Source organism: Theropithecus gelada, chromosome 18 (genome assembly GCF_003255815.1).
Source record: "Theropithecus gelada isolate Dixy chromosome 18, Tgel_1.0, whole genome shotgun sequence".
Classification (NCBI taxonomy): Eukaryota; Metazoa; Chordata; class Mammalia; order Primates; family Cercopithecidae; genus Theropithecus; species Theropithecus gelada.
In genome coordinates this window covers 967,234-985,969 of record NC_037686.1, presented here as the reverse complement: position 1 = coordinate 985,969, position 18,736 = coordinate 967,234, and the positions used below count along the sequence as shown (strand labels likewise).

The 18,736-nt window shown below is 40.4% G+C and overlaps 1 protein-coding gene across 5 annotated transcripts in view; it reads right to left on the bottom strand.

Annotated features, from left to right (window-relative positions):
* The window catches only part of PTPN2 (protein tyrosine phosphatase, non-receptor type 2), a 97,748-nt gene that overhangs the window by 41,231 nt on the left and 37,781 nt on the right, over window positions 1–18,736 (bottom strand). For 4 of the 5 annotated variants that reach the window (XM_025365466.1, XM_025365464.1, XM_025365465.1 and 1 more), the window contains exons 3-4: window positions 9,221–9,321; window positions 3,320–3,418 (exon numbers count right to left, since the gene is read on the bottom strand). In XM_025365466.1, the coding sequence (XP_025221251.1) occupies window positions 3,320–3,418; window positions 9,221–9,321 (200 nt within the window). Of the gene's footprint in view, window positions 1–3,319; window positions 3,419–9,220; window positions 9,322–13,138; window positions 13,194–18,736 lie in introns of those variants that run through there. The other variant, XM_025365467.1, reaches the window with a different exon arrangement.

Below are 18,736 nucleotides of genomic sequence, written 5' to 3'. Positions count from 1 at the left end.
TTCCTGGGCTCAAGGGACCCTCCTGCCTCAGCCTCCCAAAGTGCTGGGATTATAGCTGTGAGCCCTCAAACCTGGCCAGAAAAAACAAATCTTTTTTAAGTAAAACAGAAATAGATAAACAGGATAAGAGAATGTGATGAACAAAAAAGATAGGCAAAGAAAATCCAACATATGTATAATAGGAAGACCCAAAGAGGAACATTAAAGCAAGCAAGGGAGCAGAACAAATACTAAGGACTGTAACTCAACAAATATTTCTTTAACAAAAAGTATTTAAAAACTAAGAAAAAAGTACTCGAAGTCAAACACTCAATAAGACATCGTGTACCTGTAAAAACTGACCAAGAATGGCCAATCACTAAGACATATTTTTGGTAAAACGAATAATACCTGAGGAAAAAGAAAAAAGGAATTTATTGGGTAGTGTAGATAAAAAGAACAAGAGACTTATAAAGGAAATAAGATGTCCATTAGACTTTGGTGGAAGACCAGAAGGAAACGGAAAAATGTTTAAGCTGTTCAAAGAATAGCACGTGAGTCAAGGATTTTATATCCCGCCAAACTGACTTTCAGATATTAAGACAGCAGATGAACCATCAGTGACATGTAAAAAAATCGGAGACTATAATGCTCACAAGTCCCTCCTTAGGATCCACTAGAGAATGAGCTGTAGTCAGAGTGACTGGGGAGACATCAAGAAAGACTGTTGATGAATATTAACTAATGCTTGCTTATAGAACTAAGAGTCTACAAGGGATATAAGGGAGAGACTTACATTTGTAAACTACAACTCAGAAACCTCAGGAAGAGAAAAAAATATTAAAAATTGTAAACCATTTTCAGTAATTATTTTGGTAGTAGATGATATCATGATTATGGCTATGTTTTGTATGTGATATGGGAAGAAGGAAATGATCATTACAAGATAGCTTGTATCTCTCATCTCTTTGAGAACCAGGATTATTGGTATGAAAAAGGAAATAGCAGATATAAGATGGAAGGGGCTAAGCAGCCCTTATAGCTCCAAATTTAAATTGGAAATATTATGAACTCTTAAAGTAGGTTATCTTAACATATACATATTGTTCCTTAGCTTTTGTCCACTGAAAAGCCCTAAAAACAATGACCAGTCCAGTAGCAACACATATCCTTATTTTTGCTATGATCTTGAAATACTACCGCCCATTAAAAGAAACCAAAGCTCCGCAGAGAAATGGCTGGCTCCAGGTCTGGGCAGCAAGTGTTCGAGATGAGCCTGCAATATGCAGATATTACAGATAGCAAGAAAAAAAAAATTTTTTTTTTGAGACAGGGTCTCTCTCTGTCACCCAGGCTGGAGTGCAGTGGCAGGATCACAGCTAACTGCGCCGTCTTCCTGGCCTCAAGCAATCCTCCTGCTTCAGTCCCCCAGGTAGCTGGGACTACAGGCATGCGCCACCACGCCCAGTTAATTTTTGTATTTTTTGCAGAGACAGAGTTTCACCATTTGCCCAGGCTGGTCTCAAATTCCTGGGCTCAAGCAATCCACCTAACTCTCCCCAAAGTGCTGGGATTACAGGTGTGACCCACTGCACCCAGCCAAGGAAACTATTAAAAGGTTTGTTAAAAAGGACTCAGGGCTGGGTGAGGTGACTCATGCTTGTAATCCCACCACTTTGGGAGGCTGAGATGGGCAGATCACTTGAGGTCAGGAGCTTGAGACCAGCCTGGCCAATATGGTAAAACAGTCTCTACAAAAATTAGCCACATGGTGGTGGGTGCTTGTAATTCCAGTTACTCGGGAGGCTCAGGCGGGAGAATCGCTTGAACCCAGGAAGTGGAGGTTGAAGTGGGCCGAAATCATGCCACTGTACTCCTGCCTGGGCAACAGAGCGAGACTCCATCTCAAAAACAAAAAGGACTCAGGACCCAACCTAAAGAGATTGCTGCTAGCCAACGACAGGATAATTTGATCAAAAATAAGGAAAATAACTGCAAAGGAGTAAAATGAACCCAATATGTCTAAACCCATAATAATTCATCCTCTCCTGCCACTCTCCACCAGAAAAACTCCTAATTGGTCATCTGTTGAGGACAGATGACCTCAACAGGGAATCCACTTTTTTTGGAAAACTGCTTTTAAAAGAAGTAATGACAGAACTGGATTATCACCATCTGTAACCCATAATGAATTAAGAAGCTGAGCACTGACCAATAATGGCTATTAATAAAAATAAAAAGAACAATAATCAGACATTATGGGTCTCTTGATGAATAGCACATTACCCACCACCTCTGAAGTAATCTTCCCCAAAATAATTAAACCTGACACTGGTTAACCATCCAGGTCCGACCACCATAAACATGATTTCTAAATTCTGGTGGCAGTGTTATCTTATTAATACAGTAATTATACTCCAAAATGAGAAAAATGAAATTTGCAAATCATTTAGTCTACAATGCTGCTCAAACTGACAATGTCATAATCCTTAATTTTTTTTTTTTTTTTTTTTGAGATGGAGTCTCACTCTATCGCCCAGGCTGAAGTGCAGTGGTTTGGAGATAGAGTCTCACTCGACCATCCAGGCTGGGGTGCAGTGGCACAATCTCGGCTCACTGCAACCTACACCTCCTAGGTTGAAGCGGTTGTCCTGCCTCAGCCTCCCAAGTAGCTGGGACTACACCCGGCTAATTTTTGTATTTTTGGTAGAGACGAGGTTTCACCATGTTGGCCAGGCTGGTCTCAAACTCTTGCCCTCAAGTGATCTGCCTGCCTCAGCCTCCCAAAGTGCTGGGATTACAGATTTGAGTCACTGTGCCTGGCCTAATCCCTAATTTTTAAATGATACTGAAGATCAGGAAAAATCACTGTAAACGACTATGCTGACACTGCCGGAAATTCTGGCATGTCATTGCCACATCTGATTAGAAGTGGATGAGGAAATTTTCATCATCAGTAAAAACCAGCAATTATGAAATGTAGAATAAAGTAAGAAATCTGAAGTAGAACAGTACAAGATCTTAAAGCTGGAAGAGGGCTTACTGACAATAGGTCAATAAGGATTCCTAGGGATCCCAAAGATCTATATATCACTGCTGGTCAGTACTTATTCCATTATATTTCTATCTTGGAGATGAAAGGTCTGCAATTGTTATATAAATACTTAAAATAAGAAAGGAAAAGGATAAATGAGTTTTTCTGGACAGAAACACTTTGACCACTAGCCTTTAGCAATTAAAGGCCAAAACTAAGGAATGAATATTGGCCCCAAAATGAAAATCTTTATATGCTAATGATCACATGCAGTATACTAAGCTGTAAATATTAAATATTACTCACCGATTCTTTCTCCACAATGCGGTTCAGCATGACAACTGCTTTGGTCTTCTGCTGCCAAACCATAAGCCAGAAATGGCAGCATGTGTTAGGAAGTGGACCCTGTGAGGAGAGAGGAGAAAGAGCAGATGAGGGAAGCAGATAGAAAGAGCAAGGCTCCAGGAAGGCCTCGTCAAGTCTGCTCCTGGGATGTTACAAGACAGACAGTGGATGGGCTTATAAGAAGTAAACCAAGACTTCCAATCCACCTGATTTCAAAACCAGGTCTGTGCTACTTAGGATTTTTGGTTGTAAATTATCAAAATTGACTTTTATTTTCTTAGGCAAAAAAGGAATTAAGATATCAGGTGGCTTTCAGAGTTGAGGACTAGAGAGCCAAGCTTGGGGAGGAACCAAGGGTTGAGGCACAAGCAAGGTCCTGCCACAAAGAAAGTCAACCTGGGATGCTGCTCTTGATACTGTCACTACTATCCCCTTGCTTTTGCTGGCACTGCCATATGAAGGTGGCTGTAGTATTCATAAACAATCTATAGGCAAACCAGATACAAAATCACAAGTAGGAGTGTCTGACAGATCATGTTCCAGCTGCAAAGAAGGTAGACAAAGGAAATTTCTGTCCTCTTCATCTTCCACAGTCAAATGACAGGACCTGCCTCCCACACATCATAGAAGATCCACGAGAAAAAGTCCACTATCACTGGCCAGTCAATCAACTCAAGTCAACTACAAAAAGATTTCTAGAAAAAGTAGGAATCATTCAAGTACCTGAACCACAATGAAACTGTTCATCTACAAATGCACAGTATGTATGGCCTCAATGGAAGAGTATTGGGCAGAGTCAAAAAGGGGCAACAGTCCATGTTACAACAATGCCACGGGGACAAAAGCAAAATATTTCATGTATTTCCAATTGCTTTCACATTTTAATGATAGCATAGGGTAAAAGAAAGGACTAATAAGAGATGAAAAGCCTATGTACAAATTTTAACTAGTTTTAAACGAGAAGGTTAAAATGAGATGTAGTTTTGCTACACCTAAAGTAACTCTGAACATGCGTTCAACTCACGTGGAATGTAGCAGAGTGGGAAGAGTTAGGGGCAGAGTCAGGAGTGGGGGCTAGGGCTGCCCAGAGCTTCAGACCCACGTGCAACAAGGGGGTCAAAGTGGTTCTAGACTAAAAGCATTTTTTATTTTTTGAGATGGCGTCTCTTGTCACCCGGGCTAGAGAGAAGCGTTGCGATCTCAGCTCACCGTAACCTCCGCCTCCCAGGTTCAAGAGATTCTCCTGCCTAAGCCTCCCAAGTGGCTGGGGATTACAGGCGCCCAACACCACACCTGGCTACATTTTGTATTTTTAGTAGAGACAGGGTTTCATTATGTTGGCCAGTTTGGTCTCGAACTCCTGACCTCAAGTGATCCACCTGCCTCGGCCTCCCAAAGTGCTGGGATTATAGGTGTGAGCCATGGTGCCTGGCCGACTAAAAGCATCTTTAGGCCCGGTGTACTCCTTAGTATGTAGCAGATACTCAATAAATATTACTTAAATGAATAAACCTAGGTTAAGTTGTAAAAATGCTAGAAGTCTAGTGAGGATCCCGACAAACTACAACCTAGTATTTGAGAATAGAGTTTTCTTCACTCAACTTGTTTTTCTATTACTTGATCTACTTCCAAAACAAAACACAGTCTAGAGGTAAAAACAGCAATGAGGAAATCCCCAGTAAAATGAATGCCTTTTTCTTTATTTAAAAAAAAAAAAAATGGATGTAGCAATTTGCCAGTGAGGTCACTCCTTGGTGTATACACACAATCACATCCCATGCCATTCCACTGGTGATCCTAAAGACTAAATAATAAACAGGAACATAGCTGCTATAGTATAAAGAACACTGGTTTTTCTTTTTTCGAGATGGGAGTCTTGCTCTGTTGCCCAGGATGGAGTGCAATGGCATCATCTCAGCTCACTGCAACCTCTGCCTCCTGGATGCAAGCAAATCTCCCTGCCTCAGCCTCCTGAGTAGCTGGGATGACAGGCGTGCACCACCATGCCCGGCTAATTTTTGTAGTTTTAGTAGAGACGGGGTTTTACCATGTTGGCCAGGCTGGTCTCAAACTCCTGACCTCAGGTGATGATCGCCTGCCTCAGCCTCCCAAAGTGCTGGGATTACAGGCGTGAGCCACTACACCCAGCCACAGGTTTTTAAATCAGAGGGACAGAGATTCACCTCTCAGCTCTTCTATTTACTAGCAATGCTACCAATTTTCTTCTTCTGCAAAACAGACATAATACACCAAGGAGGTGATTTAAAAAAAAATACTAATTCATAAAACTCAGACGAAAAAGATGACTGAAACAATAATCTACAAAGGACAATCAGAAGAGCTGGGGTAATAAGCATTTTGCATCTCTAGTTTTCTGTATCCTCCATTCTAAACAACTTGCTAGGTGCAAGGTCAAGAGCTAGACTGAGATGCAGTCTTGGCTCTTGAAGAGCTTGCACAGGTGGCAAGGAGAAATACTTGTATGACTAATGGACACAGTTAAGTACCACAAGAATATGAGTAAATTAAACCCAGGTTTTAGGGAGCAGGAAAGGCTGAGAAGGAAACTACAGAAGAGCCTCAAAAAAGGTCCTAATACAGAGAGGGAATGCAGAAGAATGGGAGGCAGTTAGGGTCCATTCCAGGCCCTCTAAGCATAAGGCAAAGTGCATGAAAGTTTAGGGCATATTTGGGAAAGACAAATAGATCAGTGAAGTGGAAGTGGAGGGATGCAGTCGGCAATTACACCAGTAGAGTGACAAGGATGGTGGCAAGGGGAGACCTTAAAAAGCTGCTGCAATAGGACAGGTGTAACTGAAGAGAGCTCTGAAAAAAGGGAGGGGCAACAGAAGATCAGAAAGAACTTGGCAGACAATGAGGACAGTTTCAATCCCAATGAGAAAAATAGGAAGGCAGCTGCCTTGGTAAAAAAGATAGAAAACGTGCAGATTTTGAAATCCAGTAAAAATATCCAATAGAGACCTGACAAATATAGAGAGGAACTCAGGAGAGAACAAAAAGCCAGACACAGGCATCTGAGTTCTCGCATTAAATGTGCAGGGCTCCTTCAGGACACACACAGCGACAAGAAGTTCAAAAACAATCACTAGGAGGCTGGGCGCGGTGGCTCACACCTGTAATCCCAGCACTTTGGGAGGCCAAGGCAGGTGGATCATCTGAGGCCAGGAGTTTGAGACCAGCCTGAGCAACACGGTGAAACCCCGTCCCTACTAAAAATACAGAAAGTAGCTGGGAGTGGTGGTGAGCACCTGTAATCCCAGCTACTTGGGAGGCTGAAGCACGAGAATCACTTGAATCTGGGAGGCAGAGGTTGTGGTGAGCTGAGATCACATCACTGCACTCCAGGCTGGGCAACAGAGTGAGACTCCATCTCAAAAAAAAAAAAAAAAGTTATTTAATATCTCTGGATCTCCTTAGATTCCTTGTGTATAAAGTAAAGGTAATACTATTTACCACAGAGAGTTGTCTTAAGGTTTAAATTATACAAAGCATGTAAAAACACTATTACAAAATTATTAACTGTTATTCATTTTATTTCCCACTAGAATGTAAAATTCATAACAGTAGGGTTTTAACAAGTCTGTTTTATTGAAACAATGCCTGCCAGAGTAGGTCTCAGTAAGTCTTTGCTGGGTCAGTGAATACCCAATGAAATGCTGGCACCAAGATTCAAGCACGGGTACCATGACAGTAGTCTACCCTATCTTAGGTTACAAAGGTTAAAACCATGGTCTTAAAGGGCTGTAGTGCAGACTGGAGGGAAGAAAAAAAAAAAAGGCTAATTTAGAATCTTGAGAAAGACTTGTGTTTTTAAGAACTGAGAACAAAAAACAAAAAACACAAGAAAAGGAGAAAAAGGGTACAGAGGGAGAGAGTGTTGTGATAAGGGATCTAGGGTGGTAATTCTTCTCTATTTTGTAATGTTATTAGTTGTTCCTGGAGATACACAGGGGACTGGTTCTAGGACCCAATCCGCCCCCACCCACTGCAGGATACCAAAATCCACACATGTCCAAACCCCACTGGTGGCCCTGCAGAACCTGCAGATACACAGAGTCAGCCCTCTGTATGCATGGATCTCACATCTCATGAATACCGTATTTCCAACCCGTTTTTGGTTGAAAAAAATTTGCCTGTAAGTGGACTAGTACAGTTCAACCCTGTGTGGTTCAAGGGTCAACTGTAGTTATTTCAAACAGAAAATAAAATTTTTAACTCTAAACAGTAGTTTAAAATACGAATGCACATTTAAAAAAACTTCTAATATTACAGAAAGGAAGAAAATGGAAAATTAAAGTCTCTATTCCCCAGCTCCAAAAATAACCACTAATGGTGTATGTATGATTAATTTCTTTAGCCAGTCCCTTACAGACTGCTTGAGTCTGATGCGTTAAAATAAGACTGCAATGAACATGATCACGTATGTCTTTTTTTTTTTTTTGGACAGACTTTTGCTCTTTTGCCCGGGCTGGAGTACAGTGGTGCTATCCTGCCTCACTGCCACCTCCAACCCCCAGGTTCAAGCGATTCTCCTGCCTCAGACTCCTGGGTAGCTGGGATTATAGGTGGCCGCCACCACACCCAGCTAATTTTTGTATTTTTAGTAAAGATGGGGTTTCACCATGTTGGCCAGTCTGGTCTCAAACTCCTGATCTCAGGTGATCCATGTGCCTCAGCCTCCTAAAGTGCTGGGATTACAGGCGTGAGCCACCACGCCTGGCCTATCATGTATGTCTTTATGTCTGACTGTATTTCTCTAAGTAGACTTTCTTGGTCAGTCAGAGTATTTGAAGACTGAGTACTACACACTTCGAAATCTCTCCTGTTCTGACAGGGGAAAGGCCTATTCCCTGGTTGCTGAATGAAGGGAGCATCTCTTCAAGCGCAAGGTGTCCACCTTTGTTTCGTTCTTTGAACTAGGAGTTTATGTCCTATGCCAGTTTTTTCCATGGGCTGTTTTTCTATTTTTGACTTGCAGAAGCTGTATTACCTCAAGTAAAATAATGCATTTTAGTTTCCTTTGAACTGATGTAGTCTAATAGCTCATAGTTACATTAATCTGCCTATCTTTTTACTTATCAAACATTTTTCTCTTTCAAGTAAATCATTCTGATTCGAGTTACGTTTTCAAAAATATCAAATATTATGGTGTATCTCTTGAATATTTAAAAATCTTTAGGGGGAAGTGACAGCACCATTAATCAAGTCTTTATTACTTAATGAATAAAGAGTAGCTGTGGATACACAAAAATCTCTCCCATTATCTCAGAATGGAAGGAAAATCATGCTTGCACACAGGTGTGGCTGATGCGCTCAGAGGCAACTGGACAGAAGGCCAAAGGGAGCACAAGGCCTTGCAGCTGGGCCTCTGGAACACCTGGTCTCAGCACCTGCACAGGTCCTCAACGATGACCATACACCATCCAGGGCTTGGCGTACTCTCTGAAGATATATGCGAGGCAGGGGGAGCTACAGAAGAGGCGTCTAGGGCCTCTGGTTTTGCCACAGGGTATGGGAAGAGAAACAGAAGATGCTAAGAAGCATTTGCAGAGCTCTGTGTCAGATATAATGTAAGGAACAACCTGCCCAAAGAACTGGCCTAAGCCATTTCATAACAATTTTCCTTCACAGAATGTGTAATATTAAAAATAACTTGCCTTTTATCTTAAATACTCAAAGCTTCAAAACTTTATAACGTCCAAAATTCATTACATCGTCAGAAAAAACTGAAATACCATTTCATTTCCAAAAGAAGTCAAGATATACTTTTCCCTATGATTTAAAGCAGAACAACCACAAACATATCATTTTCAGACATTTGCTTGGTATCGTACTACTTGCCTGTGTTAAGATGTAACTCCTTTGTGCCTCTTCTATGTCAACTAAACTGGCATTAATATAATCATTCTCAGCATTCTGCAGTTTAACACGGCTGTGATCATCTGAAAACAGAGAATGATAAACCACAACTGTCATTTCAAACTTACTGTTTTCTTATCTTCATATTAATGTTCTAGGTATTTACAAAAGGATAGAAGAAATAAGAAAAATGGATTAGCATCATAAGAGAGTTGAGACAAATCCTAAACTATTCTCTACTTTTGTTTAAGAACTATAAAATGTAATCTTGTTTGTTACTATAGTGCTGGAAGGAAGTGCTTCTGTTTGTAGCACATTAGCCATTGTGACTTGAAAAATCGAACAGAAGTAAACATAGTTAAATGAATAAAGTACTTACCTTCCTAAAAGTAAAAGGATCATTCAGATTCTTGGTACCTAAGAATTGATTGGTCTACCTACAAAACGGTAACTGGTCTCAAATAGATGAGACTACATTTCCGAGGTTACTATATTTCACCCTCTTCGTTGCTCAATAGATAAGAATTCCACTATAAATACATTTTAGCACTGAACTGTGTTTAGGTTAAATGCTGAAAATATTTACAGACAGTTGGAATATTCCAATTGAATTTTTTAAAAGGCCACTGAAGATACTTCACTACTTAGACTCTGTTAACAGTTTAGAGATATTTCTAGTTTTTAAAAGTAAAAATCTCATAGATTGAGAATTTATGCTAATTTAAATATGTGAAATAACAAAATGTGACCTTATACATTTAGATGGAAAAGGAAGACAAGCATGACACCAGGAGAAAAAGCCCATGAATTAACTCAGAATCCTCAACACACAACTGCCGGATGCATATCACTGAATTATAAAACTAAAAACATGGTGTTTGATGTTTAACTCTAGAGAATGCATACTATTGCAAGTTGTCCCCTCAAAGAAATCCATACTAAATAGCCAGTCTCTCTTTACTTTTAAACGAAAACACTGTTTATATTATCCCCATATGAAAGGAAATGTAAAATGCCTTTAGTTTCACACATCAATTTATCTGAGATGTTTCTGCTGGACTAAACCCAAGACCTCTGTAAATATTACATGTCATTTGCCAACAGGAAAAACTAAGGTCTTGTTATAGTAAATCACATACACTAGTGTTCTCGGAAAGATGATGTCAACAAGCACTTTTTTAAAAATCACTTTTTTTTTTAACAGTTTAATCACCCTTTAACTGTTATATTATGTAAAACAGTAAAAAGGTCAGCAACCTAATTAAAATAAAGAGCACGTATCTCCTAGACAACATATCAAAAAACTAATGCCTGGTTTTAGAATGCTACATGATTTTAAAATTACAGTTCCACTAAAATATCACACCAGAGGAATGTATTTCCTCATGTTGTAATCACAGAAAGAACACAAACCAAAGGCTACTCATATCTATTGCACAACTGAAAACAGCCATTTGGCTAACATGCGGTAGGAATCCATAAAACCCAGGAAGGTCTACCTCACAGGGTGCTGGGAATCTGGTTACCCCACATGGCACCACCCCACACCCTTGCCCAGCTATGGAGGAAGTAAACCTAGAGAAAGACCTTCAGCCAGAGTTATCTGACACCCTCAGGACTCTGAACTAAAATTCACTGTTACTTTCCTTCAATCTGTAAAATATGCACCAGGGGTTACCTCAATGCTCTATAAGCACAGTAACCACAAACCAGAAAGGCCCAGATGCAGTCCTGGGGGGCAGTATGGAGGAGGGCACTACCTGCAGGGCACTGGGTCTACAGGGCTCAGCCCCTGGCAGCAGCCTCGCTTCCTATTTCACATTAATTTATAGAGTCAACAAAAGCAAAGGAACAGTGAATTTTCGCAGGATTTTTTTTTTTAATTTTGTTATCAGATAATACTAAGAAAGGTAATCCTTGGGAAAACTCTATAGCTATTTACAACTACAAATGTTATTTGAGCCTGCATTTTCTTCTCAAGGCTGATTAAAAACAAAACTCAAATACCTACATCACTAGATATTATTTTAATTCTTCTGTTCTATTAAGAAAAATACATATGAAGGAAAAATGAAAAACAATTTAAAAAGAAAAATCTTAAAGCAAAAGAGAAATAAAACTTTAAAATAAATTAAAAATATATTAAAATTACAAAAAACAAAAATTTAAAAAGATTAATACAAAATTAAAAGCATATATAACTTTTTGATTTAGAAGAGGCTGTAGAGACAAAAATTAACTAAAACACATCACCTTAAAATAACTATTGCAAAAGATTGTGAATATACACATTTCAGGAAGTGAAACTATGAAAGCCTTTTTATGAGAAACTGTGACTTTATAATTCATATTCTTTAGTGAAGATAACAAAGAAGGGCACTGCCTCTTCTCCAGTTAAGGATCATAACACATAGTTCCGAGTTTGTGAGCGCACACACAGGTTCCCTGACAACCTGAGTCACAGGTCTCTTTACCCTGCCCAGATACTATCAGTCGGCTAGCTCCAAATCTGTAAACGAATCATTAAAAACCATTAAAAATCATTAAAAACTTTTGACTTCTGAATGAGAACACACAGAAAGGTACATCCTTTCTCCTCTTCCACAGGAACCTCTGAAATGAGATTATCGTGACAGCAGCATCCCATAACCTTTGGGCTACAGGAGTCCCAAAGCCCACAGTACTCTACCATCATTGTAAGTCTGGTTATCTCACCCTTTCCTATCTTTTAAAGGATCCAATAAACGGAGAAAAATGAACATAGTTCAAACTCTTTTGCATGAGATACCACAAAAACAACCAAACCACACTTCACAGGAAATCTTATTTCTCAACCTCTACTAGCACCAGTAGCAGAACTATCAAGAATACACACTTTTTTTCCTGCAAGCATCATCTGCCTTAATTCTTGTCACTGAGTGAATGAAGAAATGCAATACCCAAACAGAACTGTGGTTTATAACTTGGATAAAAATTAAGCCAATTTCTGACAAGGAGTCCCTTCACCTCCTACCCTTAAACAGCGTGTTTTCTGAGAAACAGCTCCACCTCTCAAGAAATGACTAGTGCTAGCTGTGGCTATGCTGACAATACAGATTAGTTTCCTCTTTCAATACTGTCATCAGAAGCTCTTAAAAAAAAAAAACCCACAGGTTTCACCAAATATATCATTATTGTAAAGACATCTCCTTTTGGAAAGTTTTCCAGGTCAAACAGAAAGGAGAATTTGTATTCATTGTAACTGGTTACAATTCATCCTCAACAAGTTACATCACAGCAAAGATCAAGCATCCTTAACTTACAAGTCAGGCAAGAAGATGACCAATTCTAATAGTACAGCGTGAACCAGTGACTTTTCCCCTTTAGATTTTCCCATTCTCAACTAAGGGTAATCAGTACGTTTTCAAATAGTGATGTCCAAGAACTCAAAGCATTTTCTAGATATGTCAACTCTCTTCAATCCTGCAAGTAAAATGGTCGAACAACAAATATTATGCGTTCTCTCTCATAAACTGAGCAATGAGCCAAAAACATAGCTAGCACTAAACACCAGGTTACCATATACTCCCCCATATTAACGGAGAATACAAACCTTAGTACATGTAGAATATTAACTTTTCAATTGTTTGCTCTGCAAAGAAAGTTTCACTTGATGAAAGGTTTCTAATTGACCACAAAACCAACCAGAACCACTGTCTAGAATCATTTGGTGCCTACGACATGTCACGTTTGTGTGACACTAGTCATTGGGTCACCTCTCTCAGTCCTCACAGCCCTACGAAGTGCACATGAATATGGACCACACCCATCTCACGGTCACTCAGGGAAGTAAAGTCATCGCCAGTGTAACACACTAGAACACAAAAAGGAAACCTAGGCTTGTGCAAGTTAAGAGATTACACATTTCCTGGGTTCTGCATTCCCTGTCTCCCTGATCCATCCAGCTGGTGTCTTTACCATCCTTTCTATACAACCTAAATTCTTGCTGACATCACCTTTCACGCTGCTCTCCACTCAGGTGTGATTTCCAACTCCTCTCTCACACAAACCCCACTTCTGTGACGACGCAGTCCATGACATATCTTCTCTAACTAGACTCTCTGATGAAATGCCTCCATGATGAACTGGTGTGTTCCCGGCATTGAACACTTTCAGTAATCATACACAATTTTTAGTCAACAAATATATTTTAACCTATAGGGATCTAAAGGTAAGACATTATTTGTTTGAAGCTTTTAAAAAGGAAAAAAGAAATTCTATCAGGCGGTGACTCTGAGTACTGATACTTTATTGCATAAAATACCATGGGAAGCAGCTTGAGCAGCTGCTACCTGAATAGGCCTAGTGAGATCAGCAGGAAGCGGAAATTCCAGCAGAGGACACATCATAAGGAGGAATGACAGGGAACGGTGTAGTGTGCAGGACTGGCAAATTCAGAAAGGCTGACGAGCTAGCTAGAAAGAGGGGTCCCCAAACACATTAAGGGCAGACCCTGAAGGGCATGTGGGCTGTGCTACAGGCACAGGCTCTGGACAGGGCCCCAGTGAAGTTATTATTTTTTTTTTTTGAGACGGAGTCTCACTCTGTTGCCAGGCTGGAGTGCAGTGGCGTGGTCTCGGCTCACTGAAACCTCCGCCTCCTGGGTTCAAGAGATTCTCCTGCCCCAGGCTCCTGAGTAGCTGGGACTACAGGCGCCCGCCACCTCGCCCGGCTACTTTTTGTATTTTTAGTAGAGATGGGGTTTCACCATGTTAGCCAGGCTGGTCTTGAACTCCTGACCTCGTGATCCGCCCGCCTCGGCCTCCCATAGTGCTGGGATTACAGGCGTGAGCCAATGAAGTTCTTTAAAGGACTGGTGTAAACACATTTGATTTTCACGAAAATAACTCTCAGCAGCATATAAGATGGACTGAACGAGGAGGAAGGCAACTTCATACACCAATACACTGAAAGCTTAATCAAGAGGTGATGAGGCCTGAATCAGGTAGCGGCAGTGGGAATGGAAAGAGTATTTCCAAGGAAGCACCATCACAACCTTGCTAATAAAGTATACGTTGTTTAGGAAACATTTTTAAGTTCAACCTTTTCCAAACAATAGTTTACTGTCCTTGAAATTGTCAGTGTCTTTCAATCCATCATGATTTCAAGATCCTAAAGTTGCCAGGACAATGTCACTAAATTCTGATTCCACAAATCTCCCAATTGAAAAAGTCCTCTTTAATCTGTCCCCAAGAGTCTGCAATGAAAAGAATACCTGAGAAGTGTCTTTACAAAATAGGTAAAATTCATTAGTTTGGAAAACGGACATTTTTCCTCTTTGGTAGCTTGTATAAAATAAGACATACTAATCTTCACTTTAAAATAATCAGTAAGTATCCTCACATTTTTTCTTCTTTCTTTTTTTTTTTTTTTTTTGAGACGGAGTTTTGCTCTCGTTGTCCAGGCTGGAGTGCGGTGGCGCGATCTCGGCTCACTGCAACTTCCGCCTCCTAGGTTCAAGCGATTCTCCTGCCTCAGCCTCCCGAGTAGCTGGGATTACAATTCTGTGCCACCACACCTGGCTAATTTTGTATTTTTAGCAGAGACGGGGTTTCTCCATGTTGGTCAGGCTGGTCTTGAACTCCTGACCTCAGGTGATCTACCTGCCTCGGCTTCCCAAAGTGTTGGGATTACAGGAGTGAGCCACAGCGCCCAGCAGTATTGCACCATTTTCTTTGAAACTCAGACTCTCTGCTTCTAGGAGAGATAGAACCTAAACAAATTGAGGGTAGAGGGACTTAGGGGAAAGGATTTTACTTTCATCACATCCAAAGGCCCATGAGACACCATGCAAACAATGTGGACCAAATATCTATAATCGGTGATATAGCATTAAGCATAAAGTACATGAGTAATAAATGCTACAAAAAAAGGTAGAGTAACGGGATTCACAGCACTGGGGAGAGGGGCAGACTGCAATTCTAAACAGGGTGGTCAGGATCGGCCTTGTGACTGACCACCCAGGTGGGTCACATGTAAGCACAGATGTGGAAGGGGTCAGTCTCACGGATATTTTAGTTAACAGTCTTCCAAGCACAGAGAGCGGCCAATGCCTTAAGGTGGTACCTACCTAACATGTCAGAGGGACATGAAGAATGTGGCTTGAGCCACGGGGACAAAGGGGAGAGGAGCAGTCTGCAGTTAGGTTTGGAGAGTCGAGAAATCCTGTACTGATTCATTTCTCTCACCTCCTAAATTTGACTATCAGGGAAAAAGGGCTGCTACTTCCATTTTCTCAGAGTGCCTACCTGGTAGAGTGTCATAACAATTTAAGTCAGCAAGTATTTGCACTGTTTATATGATGAATTCCTGAAGATTTTCACATACTCAAATTCCCACAGCTGCTAGAATTTTGTTAGAATGACAAATCACTATCAACCCATTCTGAAGCATAAGCAGGAAATGAATTGACGTTCACTGACTTTCTTAAGCGTAAACTAATTCAGCGCAGAAACCTTCAGGACTTTTTAGTACAGGTATCTGGAATTTTGCGGTGCAGATGAAGAACACGGGTGAGGGGAGTTCGAGGGATCTAAAGATGTGGATTCTGATCTCTGCTTTGGCTCTACCAGCCTACATGATCTCAGACAGAGCCACGATTTCCCAGAAAAGGGTGACTACTACTTGAGAAACATTATCAGCATCCCAGTCGCTGACAGTCCTCTGATAAGGGGCACTCTGGGGTCTGTTCTCTTGTCTGTCAAAATCAGTGGTCCGATTGGACCAGTCCTTCTTGATTATTTTCACTGACAAACCCTCCTTAATACCCTAAGAGGGTATTAAAGAACAAAATTCCTTGGTAATTACTATTTTACCTTAAAAATTTACAGGAATTTCAAAATTCTACTTGATCATGTATCTGCATTTTAATCTAGAAACAACCACCCCCTCGCCCCAATCCCGCGTACAGCTGACTGTCCTGGACTCCAGCACTCCCCCTGCACGCTTCTGCAGCTCCCTCAGCCCAGCGTTAAGTGCTCTAGGGCAGGCCAGCCCACCCAAGGTGCTGTGGCTTTTAAGAGGGGCCTCTTAGGGCAAGATTCTGATCAGCTCCGCTGGGGGAGGGCAGCAGGAGCAGCCAAGCCTGACCAGTAGCAGCCTTCTTGCCAGAGTTAAGCTCTTTGCAGCCAGGGACACCGTCGGGCTCACCACAGAGCCCCACTCCTAAATTCAGAAGCGTGAAAATACACTGCTACAATCAACAGACCTTATTCTGATTTCTCCAGTTCTACAGGCACTCATTTGTGTGTGTACAGTTCCATGCCATTTTACCACAAACAAATTCACATGACCACCACAAGACACACCTATTCCATCAGCACAAAGGTTCTGCGTGCTCCTTGGCAGGCACACTCTTCCCCATTCCACCCCAAGCACCAATCTGCCCTCCCTCTGAGAAGTCTCATCATTTCAAGAATGTTACATAAATGGAATCATGTGCTATGTCATCACTGGGAACTGGATTGTTTTCACCCAGCGTAAGTCCTCTGAGAGCTATCTACGTTGTTACAAGTTTCTTCCTTTTTATTGCTGAGTAGTATTCTGTGTTATGAATGCACCATAGTTAATCACTTACCCACTGAAGGACACGTGGGTTGTTTCGAATCTGGGGCTACTACAAATAGAGCTGCTGTGAATATTCACGCACACACTTCCGTGTGGACAGACGACTGCGTTTCTCTGGGATAAACGCCCAGGAGTGCAAGCGCTGGGTCATACAGGCGAAGCATACGTTCAGCTTTTTAAGAAATGGCCAAATTACTTTCCAGAGTGGCTGGACCAGTTTACGTTCCCACTAGCCATATATGAGATCCAGCTTCTCTGCATTTTTAGGGTTTTGTGATCTCTTTATTTTAGCTGTTTTAGCAGATGTCTAGTGACATCCCACCACCATGATTTGAATTTGCATTTTCCTAATGGCTAATGAGGTTTTTTATATGTTCATAGGCTTATCTGCCATCTGTGTCATATCTTTTGCCCATTTCCTAACTGGGGTTTTTGTTTCTTTTTACTGTTACATTTTGAGAGTTCTATATATAGTCTAGATCTAAGTTGTCAGATATGTGGTTTACATTTTCTCCCAGTCTGTACTCATCTTTTCATCTTCTTAATAGGGTGCTTTGAGGAGCAAAGGTTTTTTATTTTGATTTAGTATAAATTACTGATATTTTACATGAATTGCGCTCTAGGTATCATAGCTAAGAACTCTTCATCCAGCCTCACATCCTGAATTTTCTCCCATTTTCTTATGAAAGCTTTTACATTATGATCCATCTATGATCCATCTTCAGTTAACTTTTGTGTAAGGTGTGAGATTTCATTTTAAATTGCTTTGCACCTCTGTCAAAACATCAGTTCACCATACTTTTACAAGTCCATTTCTAGATTCTGTTCCACTGACTTACGTATTCATCCCTCTGCCACTACCACACTGTTTTGATTACTGTAGCTACGCATTAAGTTTTAAAATTAGGTAGACTGCTGCTTCTAGTTTTTATTTTTCAAGATCATTTTAGCCATTTTATTTTAGTTCCTTTGCCTTTCCACATAAAAGAATAAGCTTTTTATCTACAAAAAAATCTTCCTGAAATTCTGACAGAAACTGTGTTATACCTTTAGGAACAATTTGACACCATGAGTCACTACAGATCTACAGAATAATCTGGGGAGGACTGACTCACTATGCTAAGTCTTCCAATCCATGAACATGGTAGGCCTTTTCCATTTATTTAGGTCATCTTTTGATTCCTTTTATCAGTGTGTTTGGTGCTTTCCAACATACAGGTCCTATACATATTTTGTTAGATATATTCCAACATATTCCATTTTCTTAGAGCAGTTGTAAACAACAATGTGTTTTTAGTCTTGGTTTCCATGTGTTTGTTGCTAATATACAGGAATACAATTGGCTTCTATATGCTGACCTTGTATCCCACAACCTGGTTTAACTCACTCACTAATTCCAGGACACTGCTGGGTAGATTCTTTGGGATCTTCTACATGTCATCTGCAAATAAGGTCATTTTTATCTCTTCCCTTCCAACGTGTATGCCTTTTATTTCCTTTTCTTGACTTCATGTATTGGCTAGGATTCAGTACCCCAAGTTTATATATATTTTTAATTTGTATTTTTGAATGATTTTAAAACTTACAGAACAATTCCAAGTAAAGTACAAAGAATTTTCTTCCCAAGTCATGACAGCAAGTTGCAAACATAACTGATTATTCCATTTTTTAATCTTCTACAATGACATAATCCTACTTACAGTATAGTCATCAAAATTATAAAATTAACAGTAATACTTTACTAATCCAGACACCATTCAAGTTCCACCAAGTGTCCCAATAATGTCCTTTAAACAAAAGGATACAATCTGTTCTTTCCTGGTATTTTTTAACCTTTTGAAAACTCTAAGTTGTTTTACAGTGTTCCTCCACTTGAGTTGTCAGATCTCTCTC